Here is an 18,397-nt window from a genome sequence, read left to right as displayed (position 1 = left end):
CAGATACATTCTTAGCACATATGGGGGGGGGGGGGTATGATGAATTATCTCGCAAAAGAACCCCATCAAATGTCCACATTAAATGTTCCTAGTAAAAGATTTTGTCCTTATAAAAATAGATTTTGTGGGGATGAAAAATATTGCTGTTTCTAGATCTGATATCTCAAGGAACAGGCACTCTGAATTCTATATATGTTATTGGATCCCATGTTGGGAGAAAAGCACAATGAAAATATAATAAGTGTGTAGACAGCCTCAAAACAAAGGCTGTCTTCTGTTTCCTCAACATATAATGGACTGCCTCCAATAGTAATTCTTAACACCTTTCTTCTTTTCTTACAAAGTGCCCCCATTAATAAACAGCAAATTACCTAAATAAAACATACCTGCTGAAGGCGGTCCAACTAGAACAGCCATTGCTTCAACCAAGAGAACCAAGCCAATGGCACTGGAAAACTTCTGTGTACCAACAATAGCCATGAGAACTTCAAACTGAAGGGCACCGACCATTCCATAGGAAATGCCGAAGAAAATGCAGAAGACAACCAGACCAGCATAGTTGTAGGACATGGATCCCATCAGATCAGTAAAGCCGTTAAAGAACATGGCAAAACTAAAGAGGTAGACACAGCGGGGCCTAACCCACTCCAGGCCGGCCACTATTCCACAAAGAGGCCGAGCAAATATATCAATTAATCCAAGAATGGTCAAAAGGAAAGCCGATTTGGTGTCCTCATACTTCAGATCCTTAGCATAGCTCACCACAAACACAGGGGGCACAAATAAGCCCAGCACCATGATGGATGCAGCCACTGTGTAGATAAGGAAGCCACGATCCCTGAAAACACTGAAATCCAATAGCTTTTTCTTGACTTGTTTTTCAGTGGGTCCTTTGGAAGCGTCGGGTTTTTTAGGAGCATCCAAAGGTCTCATCAAAGCGCCACAAACACAACAGTTCAAGAGTAGTCCTCCCAAGATGAGAAATCCCCCTCGCCATCCATAGATAGGTTGCAGTATCTGTCCTAATGGTGAGAGAGCACAAAGGAAGACAGGGCTTCCAGCTGCAGCCAAACCATTAGCCAATGGCCGTCGCACACTGAAGTAGCGATTGAGCATGATGAGCGATGGCTGGAAGTTGAGTGCCAGGCCCAGTCCTGAAAGAGAACATATATTACAGTTAAAACTACAATCTATATAATAAAAGTCAGTGTTTGTATGTATGTATGTTTGTTTGTGTGTATGTATGCGAGTATGTGGCAGCTTTCTGATTGGCCGCCACTTCCGCAGGCCACTGTGACCACCAGGAATGACGGACCTGGCCCAAACTTGGCACGCATAACCCCCATGATGCACTTTACGTCCTGGTGCCATTTGGGGAGGATGGACCACAGATGATGGGAATTGCAGTACTTTCAAATGCTTCCGCTCCCACAGACCACTGTGATGCCCACCAGTGATGGAAATGGACCAAACTTGGCAGACAGAACCCCCATGGCCCACTTTACACCCTGGTGATGTTTGAGGGAGGATGGACCATGGATAATGGGATTTTCAGTACCTTCACTCATTTCCTGAGATCACTGCAACTGCCAAGAATTACAGAATTGAACCAAACTTGGCAGACATATCCCATATGGCACACTTTACAAACTGCAGCACTTTGGAGAGGGATGGACCAAGAATTATGGGATTTGCAGTACTTTCAAACACTTTGTCTCTGACAGACCACTGTTACTCTTAACTAATGACGAATCGGGACCAAACTTGGAACACATATCCCCCATAACCCACTTTAGGTCCTGGTACAGTTTGAGGGAGGACATACCAAGGATAATGGGACTTGCAGTACCTTCATTCACTTCCTGAGACCACTACAACTGCCACAAATCACTGATCAAGACCAAACTTGACACATAGAGCCCCGATGACCCACTCTATAACCTGGTGTAGTTTGGAGGATGATGGACTATGGACAATGGGAATTTCAATACCTTCACTCACTTCCAGAGACCACTGTGACCTCCACCAATGACTGATCAAGACCAAACTTCGCACACAGAGCCCCAATGACCCACTCTACACACTGGTGCAGTTTGGAGAAGGATGGACCATGGACGATGGGACTTGCAATACCTTCACTCAGTTCCTGAGAGCACTGCGGCTCCCATCAAGAACTGTTTAGAGGGGGATGGATCATGGAAAATGGAATTTTCCTATGGGAGTTGTAGTTCACCCGCACCCACTCCACCCAGCTGACATTGGATCTAGACTAAACCTGGAACACAGCCAAAAATGCCTTTCTTTAATAACCCGGGCACCGCCAGGTCCCCAAACTAGTGTTTCTTTGTGGGTATGCGGCAGACGGCATATGTATGTATGTGGCAGCTTTCTGATTGACCACCACTTCCACAGACCACTGTGACCGCCATGAATGACGGACCTGGGCCAAACTTGGTACACTCAACCCCCATAAACATGTCCAAGAGCCCTGCCAATGTCCTCCACAAACACCATACTGCTCACCAACCAAGTGTAGGCTTTCATACGGGGATAATTTCCTCCTAGATTTTCTGTTTTTCCTCCACCAAAGGCATCCCAGTGTTTCTTACTCTCTCCATTGGTGTGGAATTTGCATGACCCCGCCCACTGCCTCTCCCATAACCCTTTCCTATTCTTGTCTATGGCACACAGTGAACAGTGGAATTGATCAGCAACTGAACATACTAGAGAGGTTTGGGGAGAATTCACCATGATTTATAGTAGTTGTAGGTCCTGGGATGTATAGTTCACCTGTAATCTAAGAGCACTCTGAACTCCACCAATGATGGACCTGCAACTAACTTGGCACACAGAACCCCCATGACCAACAAAAAATACTGGAGGTCTTTGGAGAAATTTATAGGAGTTGTAGTTCACCTATATCCAAAGCGCACTATGAACCCAAACAATGATGAATCTGGACCAAACTTGACATGCATACCCAATATGCTCTCATTTGAATACTGGTGGGCTTTGAGGGGAATTTGAGATACTAAATTAGATTTCATTTTGTAGATTTCAAGATTTTTTCTCTTTTTAAACAATATTAAAGGACATATCATTAATTTAACAACTATAGTGGTAACGAGCCCAGCAGTGAACTTATACTGGCTACAGCATGTTATGTGCAAACAAGTCAATTCTGATTCCTAGCAACCCTATGAATCAGTAATTTCCAACATATTTTACTGTTTACTTAATTTTTCAGATTTCACAAACTCAGGGCTGTAACTTCCTTTAGTGAATAAGGAAGTCATTTACAACTGCATTTAGCTAGCTGAAAGTAACAATATACTTCATTGACCTAGTAAAGCTGTGGTTCCTGACCTTTGGTCCTCCAGGTGTTTTGGTAAACTAGCTAGGATTTCTGGGTGCTGAAGTCCAAAACAACTGGAGAACCAAAGATTGGGAACCACTGCGGTAAAGGAACAAAGGATGGTTTCTGTTTCTTGACTGCAAAAAAGTGATAGGGCAGCCATGCTGTTAAGCAGAGTGAAGCATTTGTCTCAGGCCCCTTTACACTGCCATATAAAATTCAGATTATCTTCTTTGAACTAGATTATATGGCAGTGTAGAAGGGGGCTCGGTCATTCCAGACTTCCTTGAGAGAACCATTTGTTTCCTGCATAGAAATTTCAATATACATATAAAACTAGTATATCAAGGCAAAAACTATAACACATGAAGCATTTTTCCTTCTGAAAGTGTAGTTTAGTTCACCCTCTCTTAGAGGCCATTGTAACATGAAGCATTGCTGAATGTATGGGCCACTCGACTGACTGATTCTTTGCAAGAAGTTTCATTAAGACTTACCAGTAATAACACCAGCAGTAAGATAGACTTGAATTATATTATGAGCGAAGGAAGCCAAGATCATTCCAGAAGAAGCAAAGAGGCCTCCAACTAGCATAACGGGACGACAACCAAACCGATTGACACACATACTGCACAGGGGACCTGAGCAAAAAGACACGATAATTCAGAGATTTGTTTCTGTAACAGTCCCAAAAAAGAATGGTTATTTATCAGTTAGATTTTGCATGTTTCTTTCATTGGTTCTTACATAATAGCTGTGTTGACTTTGGAAGTTTCAAATCAATAGTATCGTTGTACAGATGCTATTTAAAACATTTGTTTTCATCCGTCATAGGCTAATATTTACCCATTATCTAGCTCAACGTATGAGGCTTACTTTAATTGAATCTTTATGAGACTGTATCTTTTACCAGATTGGCTGTAATTGAACTGACTGAAGATAGAAAATCATGGGGTAAAAATGTTTTGTGGTTCTTGTGATATGGGGAAAACATCTTAATACAGCATGTAGGGACATAAGGAACTTCAGAGTATTTCACAACTGTCTAGGATGGCTAAGGCCAATGACAACTAGTGTCCTCCAATATCTGGAGTATCACAGCATCCCAAAACTGTCCCAATTAGTGGTCTTCAGCATCTCCTCGCTCAGGTTTGGAACTTGTCTCTGGGTCTACAACAGTTTCACCTGGAAACCAGATCAGAGGAGTAGCCAAATGTGCTATTAGCTGGATCACTTTGATTGAACATGATCTTAACCATATTTGACAAGCAGCATAGATGTCTTGGGAAGTTGGGACACTTCTACACTAACACTAGATTGCAGTTAGAAGCTGACTGGAGGCTGTGGTGGCCACAAAACACACTCTACCAATGCATGCTGCAGTGTACATCAAGAGTGATACAGCACTTTTTTTAATCCCAGGAAAGTCTGAGTTTAGCTACAAAATGCACTGCAACAGATGCCAGTGTATCCCAGATCCATAGCGAATCAGCTCTATAAAATGCGGAGCGCATTGTAGACACCTTCCTCTACTGAACCTCAGCAATGAATCTTAAGCAAGAGCTACTGAAAAATGCCCTAAGGGAATAACTGGGCAGGAGGACCCCAAGGGCATTACATATCTCACCAAACATCTTTCCTATCTTTGACCATCATGGCCTATGGAAGCAAAGTGCAAATGGCCAAAATATGTGGATAAACATTCTTGGTAGTTGCCCATGCCTATTGTTTTAACCAATATAATTTTTACAATTGCTCATATTGTATATCCAACCAATATGTTCAGAAACTTCACATCTATAGAATCAAACTTAAACAAAAACTAAAACACAGCAACTGTAATAGTAAGGTATCCCTTCACATTGTGAAACCCTTTCTCACTGCTGCTCTATACATTTTCCAGAAATGAAGTAAAATGGTTCTGAATTTTGTTAATTTTCTTCCCATTGTTATTTGTAAGCTATAATCTTATTCATTATCACTATGTTCCATATTTTCCATTGACTATGACATAATAAAGTTGGTAACAAAGCAAATGTCAATGCTTTTTCAGGTTATGTGTGTGTATGTGTGTGTGTTTCCCAGTCCTAATTCATCATATGCCTATTGTTATTGTTCTCTACATTACAACTTCATCTTTCTACTTTAAACCAACATACCACCTTGAACTTACCAGTCTTGCCTTATTTAAGGTGTTAAGTCATATCAGGACTGGTGTATATTTGCATAAGATGCCACTGAAAGATACCAGGGATGATCAGGTAAGGCTAAGAAAAAAAAATATTGCCTGGGAAACCAGAAAACCACTACCAGATAGACCAGTGAACAAACTCAACGTAAGGCAACTTTCTGCATCCCTACGTCCTAATTTCTTCAAACCACCAAATTACATACCAAAGAAAAATGGCTTACCTGTTCCATAAAGCATGGCCAATAGAATGGAGGAGATCCATGCTGTGTCGCTATAGCCAACATTGAATTCCCTGATAAGCTCCTTAAAAAAGACACTCATTGCCTTTGGAAAGGCATAGGAGAATCCAGTGATTACAAAGCACCCGAAGAGGACAGCCCATCCCCAGCCCCCATCCGGGGCTTTAACTCCTGATGGACCATCATCAACCACCACAGCTCCCATGGTGAAAGTTTATAGGGTTCCTAAGGAAGAATAACAACAATAACAAATGGTTATATAATCCATAAGCAATAGAACAAAGAATTGATTACTTATTCCATGGTGAAAAATTATATGATTAAAACGGATACTAAATAAAATGACTTATCACAAGAGGGCATTATCAATGCTATAGCAATTCTAGTTTTATATATGGTTATGAAAGCTAGAGAGTGAAGAAAGCTGACAAGGAAAAATATCTGCTTATTTGAAATGTGGGCTGGAGAAGAATTCAACAGATACTCTGGACAAATAAAAAGATGAATGAGTCAAAGATCAAATAGGCTTGAGGATGCATCCACACTGACCACTTAGGTCAGTTTGAAACAGATATAGGAAAAAGCAGTTTCACTGTGTGTATGATTAGATTGGAAATCCTGGAACTAGTTCTAGTATTACCAGTGTAGTCATCCTCACACCGAAGCTGCTTTTTCTGTGTGCTTTTTTTCTTTGAACTCCCTCTTGGGTGTCTGCACAGTGATTCTCATTCTACAGTGGACTTCGCTGTGGTTTATAATAGAGAGTGCTGATGCACATTTCAAGGTTCTGTTTTGGAGCATTCTCCAACTTTGGTTATCTTGATTTAAAAAGCTTAACATGTGCTGTAGTGTACTTTTGAAGCATGTGCTGACGAGGTGCCACTTTTTCAAACGACCTTCATGCTGTATTAAATGGTTGATGTAGATGATACCAAGATGACTAAACTGAGGCTGTAGTTCTCTGACATATCAAAAATGGTGTGACTCTTTGAAAAATACAATATGGCTTGGTAAAATAGAAAACGAGGAAGACTGAACTATGCATGGATTGAGTCCATTAAGGAAGTCCTGCCCCTGAGTTCACAAGATCTAAGCAGGACAGTTATAGGGTTGCCATAACTCAAAGTTGATTTGACAGCATATAATGACAATATATGCATGAGGAAGGTACTTTTTTCTTATATGAAGAATTCTCTGTTTGAGGAGACAGATTTGCTTAACTACCAGAAATAATTATAAAAATATATTTATATACCAGTAGTTGTCTATCTTTATACAGGGTGTTTGAAAAAGAACTCCCTAGTTTTAAGCTAAAACACATTAAAACTAGGGAGTTCTTTTTCAAACACCCTGTATATAAAAATACAGCCTGCATATGTTTGTGCATGCGGAACTCGAAAAGTAGCCGGTCAATCAACTTGAAATTTTGATACAACATGGCATACCAATATGCAGGTGTTTTAATAATGAGATTGGGGGAGGGAGAACCACGGATGATGGGACATGCAGTACTTTCAATCACTTCACCTCCCACAGTCCACTGCGACATGCACCAATGACAGATCAGGAGCAAACCTGGCACACAGACCCCCCCTCCCCCTCATGCCCCACTTTACGTCCTGGTGCAATTAGGGGAGGATAGACCACGGATGATGGGATTTGAAGTGCCTTCACCTGAATCAGACCACTGCAACCCCCACAAACGACAGACCTGGACCATACTTGGTACACAGACACCTCATTACCCACTTCATGTCCTGGTGCTGATAGGAAGAAGATGGACCATGAATAATGGGATTTGTCGTGCCTTCATCCAATTCAGGTCCAACTTCAACAGACCACTGAGACCCACACAAATGACAATCCTGGACAAACTTGGCACACAGTCTCCACATGACCAACAGAAAATACTGGAGAAGTCTGGGTAATATTGACCTTGATTGACAGGAGTTATAGTTCACCTGCATCCAGATAAACTGTGACCCCCACTGACAAAGGTCCAGGAGCAAACTTGGCACAGAGAACCCCCATGAGCAACTGAACATACTGCTGTGGTTTGTATGCATTGACCATGGTTATGGGAATTGAAGTTCATCCTTATTCAGAGTGTACTAAACCCAGCTGACAACAGATCTGGACCAAACCTGGCAGACAGACCCAACATACACGCAGGAGTTGGGGGCGATTGCCCTGGGAATCCCACTCATTCTGGCTGACATGGTGTTCGAGTTCAAATGACTTCAATTTCCAATATGCCTTGCGTTCGCAATGACTATCAATAAAGCACAGGGGCAATCTTTGCAAGTGTGCAGTTTGAAATTGGAAAACAAATGCTTCTCTCACGGGCAATTATACATCGCATGCTTCAGAGTCGGTAAACCATGCAGAAAAAAGACAAACCATTGTAGACAATCCACGAGCATAACAATAAAAAAATGATTTTTCGGGGAAAACCCTTTTTCCTTTCTTTCCATACATTCCACATAGACACAGCAACGCAAGGCAGGGTATTGAATTGAATGATGTGCTTTCTCACTGAATCTATGTTAGCTACAACACTTTTCTTTACTTTCATATTCATTACATATCATACTGAGCCGCAACGAAGTGTGGCCAGGTTTAGCTAGTCTGTATATAGATCGGAAAGAAAGATCTATGTTGAGCAGGATTTCCATTAGTCATAACAAGTATATTTGAAGAGGAAAAAATTAAAATTTATGTACTGTAATTTTATATTATATTTAATTGTTTTTAACTGATTTTATGTATTGCTGATTGATTTTGTATAGGCATCTAATTGTGCCAGTGTTGTAAGCCGCCCTGAGTCCCTTCGGGTGAGAAGGGCAGGATATAAATATTGTAAATAAATAAATAAATAAATAAAATATATGTTAGGATACAGCTTTTTGAAATAATGTATTGTCTCAATGACAAATACCGGAAGTAAAAATATCCAAATCATTTTATATACGTCCTATATTTCAGAGTGTCATCTTCTATTTCAGAGACAATAATGTGGAAATATGCAAAATGTGTGTAAATACAGTACCATTAGAGAAGGTTTGTGGTTTTGTTGGTATCTTCTCTAAGTTATAAAACAAGAATAATTTCACATACACACACTACACATACATACAATTCCTGTTAAAAAAGAGCACCTCTGATAAAAATTCTGCTCATAGGCCCCTTTGTATCTACTATTCTTATTGTCTGCAGTTAAACTTTACCCTCCTCTTTTGAACCATTCTATCATTTTGAACACACAGACCTTACCTGATTCAAGAAGCTAAATACAGTCAGACCTGGTTAATACTTGCATGAGAGACAATAAAAAATACCCGGACTCTCCAAATAGTGCAAATAAAACAATATGATCCCTGAAATCATAGACAGAGAGATCAAATTGTCTCCATCACTAATTGCTAAATCACTGATGGTCCTCAGATTGGGAAGATTCAGAAACTGAAAGATAGGACAGTTTTACCTACAGATGGTTTGTTTCAACCTGGAGGCCCAGGTATCATGAGTGATCAGGAGTGCTTTCGCACAATTAAAGTTTGTGTGCCAACTGCGTCCATTCCTGGAGAAGTCAGATCTGGCTACATGCTTTGGTTTCATCCCAGTTGAACTACTGTAATGCACTCTAGGTGGGGCTGCCTTTGAAAAGTGCGCAAACTTCAATTGGTCCACAGAACAGAAGCCAGACTGAAACTCCTCTGTTGCAACTGCTCCTGTGGCTGCCAACACCTTTCCAGGCACAATTCAAAATGCTGGTTTTGACCTACAAAGCCCTACACGGCTCTGCTCCAGGCTATTTGAAGGACCGTATCTCTTTTTATGAACCCGAGAGACATCTATGATCTACTGTGAAGAGCCTTCTCTCTCTTCCATCGTCCGCTCAAGCATTTTTGGTGGGACCACGGGAGAGGGCCTTTTCAGTGGCTTCTCCCAGACTGTGGAACTCCCTCTCAAGAAAGACCAGAATGGCTCCATCCCTGCTGGCCTTCCGCAAGCAGGACAAGCTGGCCTTCCTCTGCCAGCAGGCATTTGGGGAATGATAAGGGGCATGCTGCTGAGGAAGTGTGAGTGGGATTATGGGGGAGGGGGGTTGCAAGTTATTATTTTAACTTTATTACATTTTAATCTGTTTTACCTTAATCCACACTGTACTATTTAATTTTTTTCAACTTTTGTATTGCACTTTTCAAATTATGATCCAAGTGTAAGATTGTAAGCTGCCTTGAGTCCCCATGGGGAGAAGGGAAGGGTATAAATACAGTTAATAATAAAATAATAATCATAGGATGTTTTTTTAAAAAGAATCAGCTGCTACTCTGTTTTTTGAGATCCCGAAGAGGTGCTCCCAGTCAGATTAGACAGTACTGGACTGGATGGACGAGGATACTGGCATGTCATATGACAGACCTCTACATGCTCATGTCCCCACAAACAAAAGCACTGAATGCTGCTATTTATAGTGCTGTAATGGTAGATTCTGAAGAGCAGGTGCTCATTGTGACAGTTATGCTCCGCACTTATGCCTACAGCCAAGGAGTATCCAAAAATTCAATCTGCTTAGTCAATCCACATGAATAAAAGCAATTTTAGTACATTTCATCATTGGGAGCAGATTTTTTGCATACTTCACAGATCCTACTGGAAATATTAAGCTTCCATTACAACTGGAATACTCCTCAGCATATTGTTACTGGCAAAATCCACAACCACCTTCTCGAGCTTCTCAACTTCTGTGAGAATTATAACTAAATTCACAGTGGAAAGGGGAGCTGGGATTACATCAAATTTTTTGCTAATATAAAGATCATAGATTATACCCTACAAGCCCTGACTTCACTTTTGACTTGATTATATTGATGATATTTCTACTATCAAATGATACTTGTTTCTTACAGAACAGGGACAAATATTGTAGCTATTACAATGTGCAATTTGGATTTTGCTTGCCTTCTGTCATATGTACGTTATTCTGAAATATATTAATCCAAAGTTCTGTCTATCTCCCCTTTGGGGAGATAAAGTGGAGTATAAATAAAAACAACAGCAACAACAACAACAATAGACTGCTGGCATCTGAATACATAATAATTCAAAGATCTTTCTATGACATTTAGGCCCAACACTGCACAGTAAAGAAGAAACAATATCACATTCAAAGACCAGAAATAAACCTGGCAAACCTACCACAGCAGATCTATTGCTGCTCTTTCAGAAGAAAAGTATCTGAAGGCTTTTCCTTCGTCATCTCTTGATGACTCCCAAAGGAGATTCAGTTACAGTAAACACACAAGCTGCTTCAGTCTAAATCAAGACAGACCATGAAGTAAGCATAAAAGTAACACTCTGAATATAAACGGCAAAATCCAAAGTATAACACCATTAATTCCACATTCCTAAGAAAACTTTGGACATTTGTCTCTTGAATAAACCAACAACACACAATACAAAATATGAGGCATGTTTGAAACTCAGAGGCCCTTTAGTTTTAAGTAGTTTTAAGAGAAAAATATCCTACCAGATCTACTTTGGAATTGCTAAATATCCTCTTTGACTTCCAATCAAACAATGACCTGTCCCTAAAACAGTGGAGAGAGGCTTGTAATGTCCACAATTCTTCAAGGACAAAATTCTGTTGTAATCATATGAAAGAACTTGCTGCTTAGTTTCCAATTGCAGCAAGAATACATCTTTTTTTTTTACATCCTGCAAATTCTTACCCAATTTAAGAAGAAAATATTGTTTCAGCAATCACTGAATGGTGTGTCATTTCCTATATATGTTTTTAAAACCAATCCTCAGATTTCCTGGTGAATTTACAGTAAAGGTTATTTGTGATCCATCTGTCTACAACTGACCAATGATGTTATGCACCTTCAAACTGTGAAATCCCCAAGTAAGTTGGCAGAACATTAAATCAATAGTTAATGTTTATCAGAAATAAAATTTCCCCTTAAAAACACAACAATATTGTTTTTCATGGTCATTTGCTGTCAGAAGAAGCTGAACAATGCCAACCACTAAGCAACCAAAAGTCAAAATCTGCTATCTGAGCTCTTGCTTTTGTTACTAAAAGTTGTTTCAAACCAGAAGAGAGCACAGTTTCCCCAGAAATAAACTGGCGGTTTTCTCACACGTGCCTTCTACCTGATAATTCAATTGTTTGGGGACTCATTGCTATCTTACTAAAAAAATCTAGTTCCAAAACAAAACTCCCTACAACATTTTTATTAGGTTTAGCTGTATGTGCTGCAAGAGCGGAATAATTTTATTATCCGATATGGATAGATATTCTCTAGGGAAAGCAGATATCTGCATCTATGTAGATGACCTCTGGGTAGCTTTATTAAAGATAAACAAAGGCACTTGGTCCCCACATAGCAGCCTTCTAGCAGACCTTTATGAAGTTTCTTCCTCTCAGACATGACCATTTTATTGGAGGAGATATGTCATTTGGTTCCCATGGAAACTTGTACCCATCCATGCATACACCTACTCTCAGCCAGTTGTTTGTTCCTATCCCACAGCTATTCTGCCTCACAGTAATCAGGCATAAACCCCCGCTATTAGAGCACTTACTACGTACATAAAAAACGCAGGACCTTTGACATTCAGCAGATCTTCAGTTACAGTACGGTCAAGAGCGTACCTGGCTTTTGACTTTTTTAAGAACATAGTCATATATGTCTACTATGGCAGGAAAGAGTTTGGTAAAATCCAGTTCTGTTACCATGTTGGTGATTTTGCAATACTTTCTTTAGTTGCAGCTCTGTGACAAGCTTTCAAAATAGTAGAACGCCTAGCAGGTCTACTCCCTATTTGATGAAGCAATTGAGGGGTGCCTCTGAGCGTTACGCAGAATCTAGCAATGAAAAATGTTGATTATCTTCTTCCAATCCCACACTTTACTATTACTGTTGTTTATTTTAATCAGTGGCTATACAAAGCACAAAGCACAAATTAAACAAGGAAAACATCTTAAATATTAACATTTTTATTATTACAGCATGAGCTTTCATTTTTTAACAGAAGCCAAAATGATGATTAACTGGGGCTATTGTGTTCTAGACATAAGACAGTGTGACTCACTGGGGAAAAAAACAATGATGCTGGGAAATTGAAAGACAGTATAGAAACAGGAAGAGTGCATCACAGTAGGGTTGTTGATGACTGAGGTTCATGGAGGTCTCTTATGCATAGGGACACCATAAGTCGAACTTGACTTGACAGCAAATAAGAACAACATGAGCTTTCTACCTGAAGCAAGAAGTATTATCCTGAATTTGAGATATGGAGGCTGTGATGACTCATGGGCCTTGTAGTCCTGTTCCTAGTACTATTGTGGCAGACGAAGAGGAAAACATGGGATTTTTGCCGGTTCACCCAGAGCCGGAGCCTCTCCACCTGGAGGATGTTTGCCCTCAAGAATTCAGCCAAACAGGCCTTGGGCAGAACTCCCCCCCCCCCCCGTTTTCCCGGAGGGACAATTATACTAGAGATAGAGGAGTCAGAGAGGCTAATCGCCGAAGCCTAAGAATCGCTGCCAAACAACTGGCTGATTAGGTCTGCTTCCCTTGGGAAATTCTAAGGAGTCATGCATCTGGACAGAGTTGGGTTTCGCTTCTCGTTCTCTAGGGAAAGTGTTCTGTTGGCGGGAAAACGAGACCCAATATAGGTGTTTGTCGCAAGGGAAACTTTGCGGAGTCAATTTGTCAGCTTGAGGAGAGAGATCGTGTGTGGACTGCGTAATCCCTGTTCCCTGCTTCCCGGACCTAGTTTCAAGTCTTGCCTCGTCTCATGGTTTGCCACGGACTATTGTTTCATGCTTCAAGTTTGCCTCGTTTTAAGTCTTGGGTCAAGTCAAGAATCAAGTTTATTTCCAGCCTGGTTGTCAAGCTTCATTGGACTATAAAGACCTTGTTATTTCCCCACACTATTGCTTGGCAAAGTGTGTGTTTCGGTCAAGTGGATTATAACTTTGAACTCTAATATCTTATATTGGACAATACATTTCTGGACTATATTTGGCCTTATCTGAAAGGTCTGCTTCTGAATTATATTCTTCACTTGTTTTTATTGGTTTTATATATTTCTTTAATAAAGATATTAGATAGAGACTGGCCTCTGTGTAAGGTTATTGGTGCTCTGCAGCCTGGGTCCTGACAGAGGTATAGTGCTCTAGAAGACCTGAAACTACTACCTAGATGCCCAGTAGTAGTAACTACAAAAAGGTGTATTACATCAATTTTGAATTATTTCCTTCTTTTCCCTTTAATCTTGTTGATTAAAGATAATGTAAAACTCACTTGCCATTTGGGATAGGAGGGAGAAGTTAACAGACAGCTCTTCCTAGTGACTGCCATGAAAGGAACAGCTCCTGACTTTAATCTTTCATAAGAGCCAAAGAGGGATTTTCTCAGAGCATGTGTGGAGGACCACAGCCACTTTCACGCAAAGAGGTATAGAAAGAGCTGACTCCCAGCATAGAATGTGGAAACATTTGTGAATGAAAATTCCAGGTTGGAGGCCTCTGGGAGGTATATTATTATTATTATTATTATTATTATTATTATTATTATTATTATTATTATTATTTCTATTTAATTCAACAGCTTTACAGTCAGGATAAGACAACTACACACAATTTTAAAAATAAACAAAGCTAGAAGAATTAGAAACTTCATAAAAGGTAAAGGTTTCCCCTGACGTTAAGTCCAGTCATGTCTGACTCTGGGGGTTGGTGCTCATCTCCATTTCTAAGCCGAAGAGCCGGCGTTGTCCGTAGACACCTCCAAGGTCATGTGGCTGGCATGACTGCATAGACCGCCGTTACCTTCCCTCCATAGAAGTACCTATTGATCTACTCAGATTGGCATGTTTTCGAACTGCTAGGTTGGCAGAAGCTGGAGCTAACAGCGGCCGCTCCCGCCGCTCCCGGGGTTTGAACCTGGGACCTTTCCGTCTGCAAGTTCAGCAGCTCAGTGCTTTAAACCCATTTCACCACCGGGGCTCCTTTTCATAGGACCTTTTAAATCCCATTGAGACAGACAAGAGAGATTCTAAAATGTTGGGGGTGCAGTGTGGGAGGCATCGTTTATTTTGCCTTGTTCCACATAATCTTCCTCAGAGTTTGGCCAGCAGCACTTCCCCATCTCACTACTGTCCAGTGGGACTGAGGCAGCTGCTGTTTCAAGGTCACCCCAAAGAGCATTACCATCCAGTAATTTAAACCCACATCCCTCCACAAGTCCAACATTCAATCAGCTATCCCAAAGTGATCTCTCCTTTTTATTTTGTGGAGCTGTGATGTTATTATGCAATGAAACATAGTGACAGAGATGATTTAAAAGCAAGAAAGGTTATGTAACTCAGAACTATCTAGTGACCAACATACAACTGGCACGAAAGAAAAGCCCACTAATAGGAACAGCAGGCAGGAAGGTTGTGAGGTCTATTGGAAACAAGCTATCAGATCTTGAAGCGGCAGGGCTATTCAATGCCAATCAAGGTGGCCAATTGCACCATTCACACTTGCTTCAAGCAGACAAGAGTTTTTCTCCCACCCTGGACCTTCCACGGATATATAAGCCCCACTTGCCTAGTTTCCAACAGACCTCCACAACCTCTGAGGATGCCTGCCATAGATGCAGGCAAAACGTCAGGAGAGAATGCTCCTCGACAACTCAAAGCAACCCAACCCCTCCGATGTTTATTCTTCTAAATGCTATGATAATGCTTGATAAAGTGAGAGGCAATGGGAACAGAGGGAGACCTTGTGGTAAGCGTGCTTCTACCATACACTTTAGAGCAGGCATGGGCAAACTTTGGCCCTCCAGGTGTTTTGGACTTCAACTCCCACCATCCCTAACAGCTGGAATTCAAATCCAAAACACCTGGAGGGCCAAAGTCTGCCCATGCCTACTTTAGAGTCATGAATGCATTTGGGCCTCACTTAACGCTGCTATGGCTCAGAGTGTGCTGTGGGATCCCGAGAGTTGTCGTTTAAGTGAGGCCCCAGCGCTTTTTCCGAGCAGAGAAAGCAGAAGACCTTGTAAAACTACAGCTCTCGAGCTTCTATGTCCCTGAGAAAGGGGCAGTGTGCCAAGCTGCATTCGTTTTGCAGTGCAGATGCGCCCTCATAGCCTATCCCTTCTTCCTCCTCCTCCTGCTCTGCTGCCCCGCCCTGGACCGAGGCGGGATTCGGGGGGAGGGGGTAGCGGGGCAGCCGGGGACGCGACGCCGCTCCGCAGGCAGACGTGGAGGACGTGACCAGGGCCCGGCGGAGGGAGGGGGGCGAGGGGCGGGGCCACCGTCATCCCCGGAAGAGGCGCGCACTCCCTCCCTCCCTCCCATGCAGGGAGAGAATCCGAAACGCTCCAAAAGCCCCCTCCCCCCCCCCAGTGGCTGAGACAGCGTGCCCTGGACTTTGTCACGGCTCACCTCCCGCCAAGGGGGTTTCAGGCTCAACCTTCTTACAAGTGCTGTGAGGAAAGTGACCGCCAGGCTATGTATCTATCAAAAGGGCATGCATTCCATGTGGTGACTGACTTGGATCCCACCTCCAATCTATCTCACCAGGTGCCTCTCCACTGTGGAATCAATCCAGTCTGAACCGCCATGGCTCAATGCTACGGGATCCCCGGGAGTTGTTGAGGCACAAACACAAAGCAGCCAGACCTTGAAGCTGAAAGGCTATTCAGTGCTAATCAAGGTGGCCAATTGCAACGTCCACGTCTGACTCCAACAGGCAAGAGTTGTTTCTCCCACCCTGGACCTTCCACAGATATGTAAACCCCACTTGCCTAGTTTCCAACAGACCTCACATCGTTTCCATGACCATGTTCCAGAAGCATTCTCTCCTCACATTTCACCCACATCTATGGCAGGCATCCTCACAACCTCTGAGGATGCCTGCCACAGATATGGGCAAAACGTCAGGAGATAATGCTTCTGCAACATGGCCAGAAAACTCACAGAAATTCGGCACAAATGCTCTTTGGCAGCGATGGCTACAGACCTTGTTTTTTAAAAAACCCTGGTTCCACAGGAGGTTCAAGTGATCTCAAACTGCATTCCTTCTACAGTGGAGCCCTTAGCCATTCAGGACACCCATCTGTTGCAGGCATAGTCCATCTAATGCAAGGATTGACAGCATGTTGAGGAGGAGGGGGAAGCACTGTGGGACCTCTAGTTGTGTTAGGTGCATCCTCCCAAAAGCTAGTTTGAAAGGATGAAGACTGGTTTTTGTGGCTATTCAATGGCATATCTTTTTAAAAAGCTTGGGGTGCATTAATTGGATAGTGTAGATCAGGCATGGGCAAACTTGGGCCCACCGGGTGTTTTGGACTTCAACTCCCACAATTCTTAAAATTCTCAGGCCCTTTCCTTTCCGCTTAAGCGGCTGAAGGGGAAAAGGAAAGAGTCTGAGGCTGTTAGGAATGGTGGGAGTTGAAGTCCAAAACAACTTGAGTTGTTTGCCCAAGTTTGCCCATGCCTGATATAAGTGCACCCAGGCTGGACCAATACTGACAATCCATGATTCCCCAATCCATGATTCCACAACAACCCACGTTTTGTTGTCAAAGGCTTTCATGGCCAGAATCACTGGGTTGCTGTGAGTTTTCTAGGCTGTATGGCCATGTTCCAGAAGCATTCTCTCCTGCCGTTTTGCCTACATCTATGCCTGGCATCCTCAGAGGTTGTGAGGTCTGATGGAAATTAGGCAAGTAGGGTTTATATATTTGTGGAAGGTCCAGGGTGGGACCACATTTTCCAAATCCAACTATCACAGGGACAGAAAGTGCGGCAAAGTCTTCTGAACAGGTCCACAGACAGCAAAACAAACCCCACTGAGGTGTTATTCCTTCCACTTGCTACCCAAAGATAACACACACACACATATATATACACTTTTGGCTGGAGTTACACTAAAAAACTCTCTGTTCTGACTTCCATACACATTCAGTTTAAGAACAATCCTACAGAACCTTTCCTGTCCGTAACTTGAGGACTGCCTGTAATCCAGTTCAGTCCAGTTAAACTGCCTTCTGAAAGTACAGTTTAACTGGACTGGATCATGCAATTTTAATATTTATATTAGAATGGTTTTAATGCTTTGTCTTGGTGTTCAATGTTGTACTGTATATGCCTACATTTTAATGTTTTTAGTGATTTTAATTTATAGTTATATGTCTGTGTCTAGTTATTATGATTCTTATTTTATGTATATACTGTATGTTGGCATTGAATTCTTGCCATTAATATGTGTAAACTGCCTTGAGTTCCCCTCACAGGTGAGAAAGGCAGTATATAAATATAATATATATTTCTTCTGAGAAAAGCAGTATATAAATATACTATATATTTATACATGTCCTCTGAAAGCCTCTGGGCCCCAATCTACATTGCCCCATAGGTAAGGGTAAAGATTTCCCCCTGACATTAAGTCTAGTTGTATCTAACTCTGGGGGTTGGTGCTCATTTCCATTTCTAAGCCAAAGAGCTGGCGTTGTCCATAGTCACCTCCAAGGTCATGTGGCCACTGGCATGACTGCATGGAGTGCCGTTACCTTCCCGCGGAAGCGGTACCTATTGATC

The 18,397-nt window shown here is 41.9% G+C and overlaps 1 protein-coding gene across 3 annotated transcripts in view; it reads right to left on the bottom strand.

The window, feature by feature from the left end:
- Positions 1 to 18,397, bottom strand: part of slc16a3 (solute carrier family 16 member 3) — a 49,147-nt gene that overhangs the window by 5,114 nt on the left and 25,636 nt on the right. For all 3 annotated transcript variants that reach the window (XM_008104561.2, XM_008104562.3, XM_062970535.1), the window contains exons 2-4: positions 5,768 to 6,010; positions 3,853 to 3,996; positions 387 to 1,154 (exon numbers count right to left, since the gene is read on the bottom strand). In XM_008104561.2, the coding sequence (XP_008102768.1) occupies positions 387 to 1,154; positions 3,853 to 3,996; positions 5,768 to 5,990 (1,135 nt within the window). In that variant the 5' untranslated portion in view covers positions 5,991 to 6,010. The remainder of the gene's footprint in view (positions 1 to 386; positions 1,155 to 3,852; positions 3,997 to 5,767; positions 6,011 to 18,397) is intronic.

Source organism: Anolis carolinensis, chromosome 2 (genome assembly GCF_035594765.1).
Source record: "Anolis carolinensis isolate JA03-04 chromosome 2, rAnoCar3.1.pri, whole genome shotgun sequence".
NCBI lineage: Eukaryota > Metazoa > Chordata > Lepidosauria > Squamata > Dactyloidae > Anolis > Anolis carolinensis.
The sequence above is the reverse complement of the archived record's forward strand: the minus strand, read 5'-3'. Positions and strand labels throughout refer to the sequence as shown.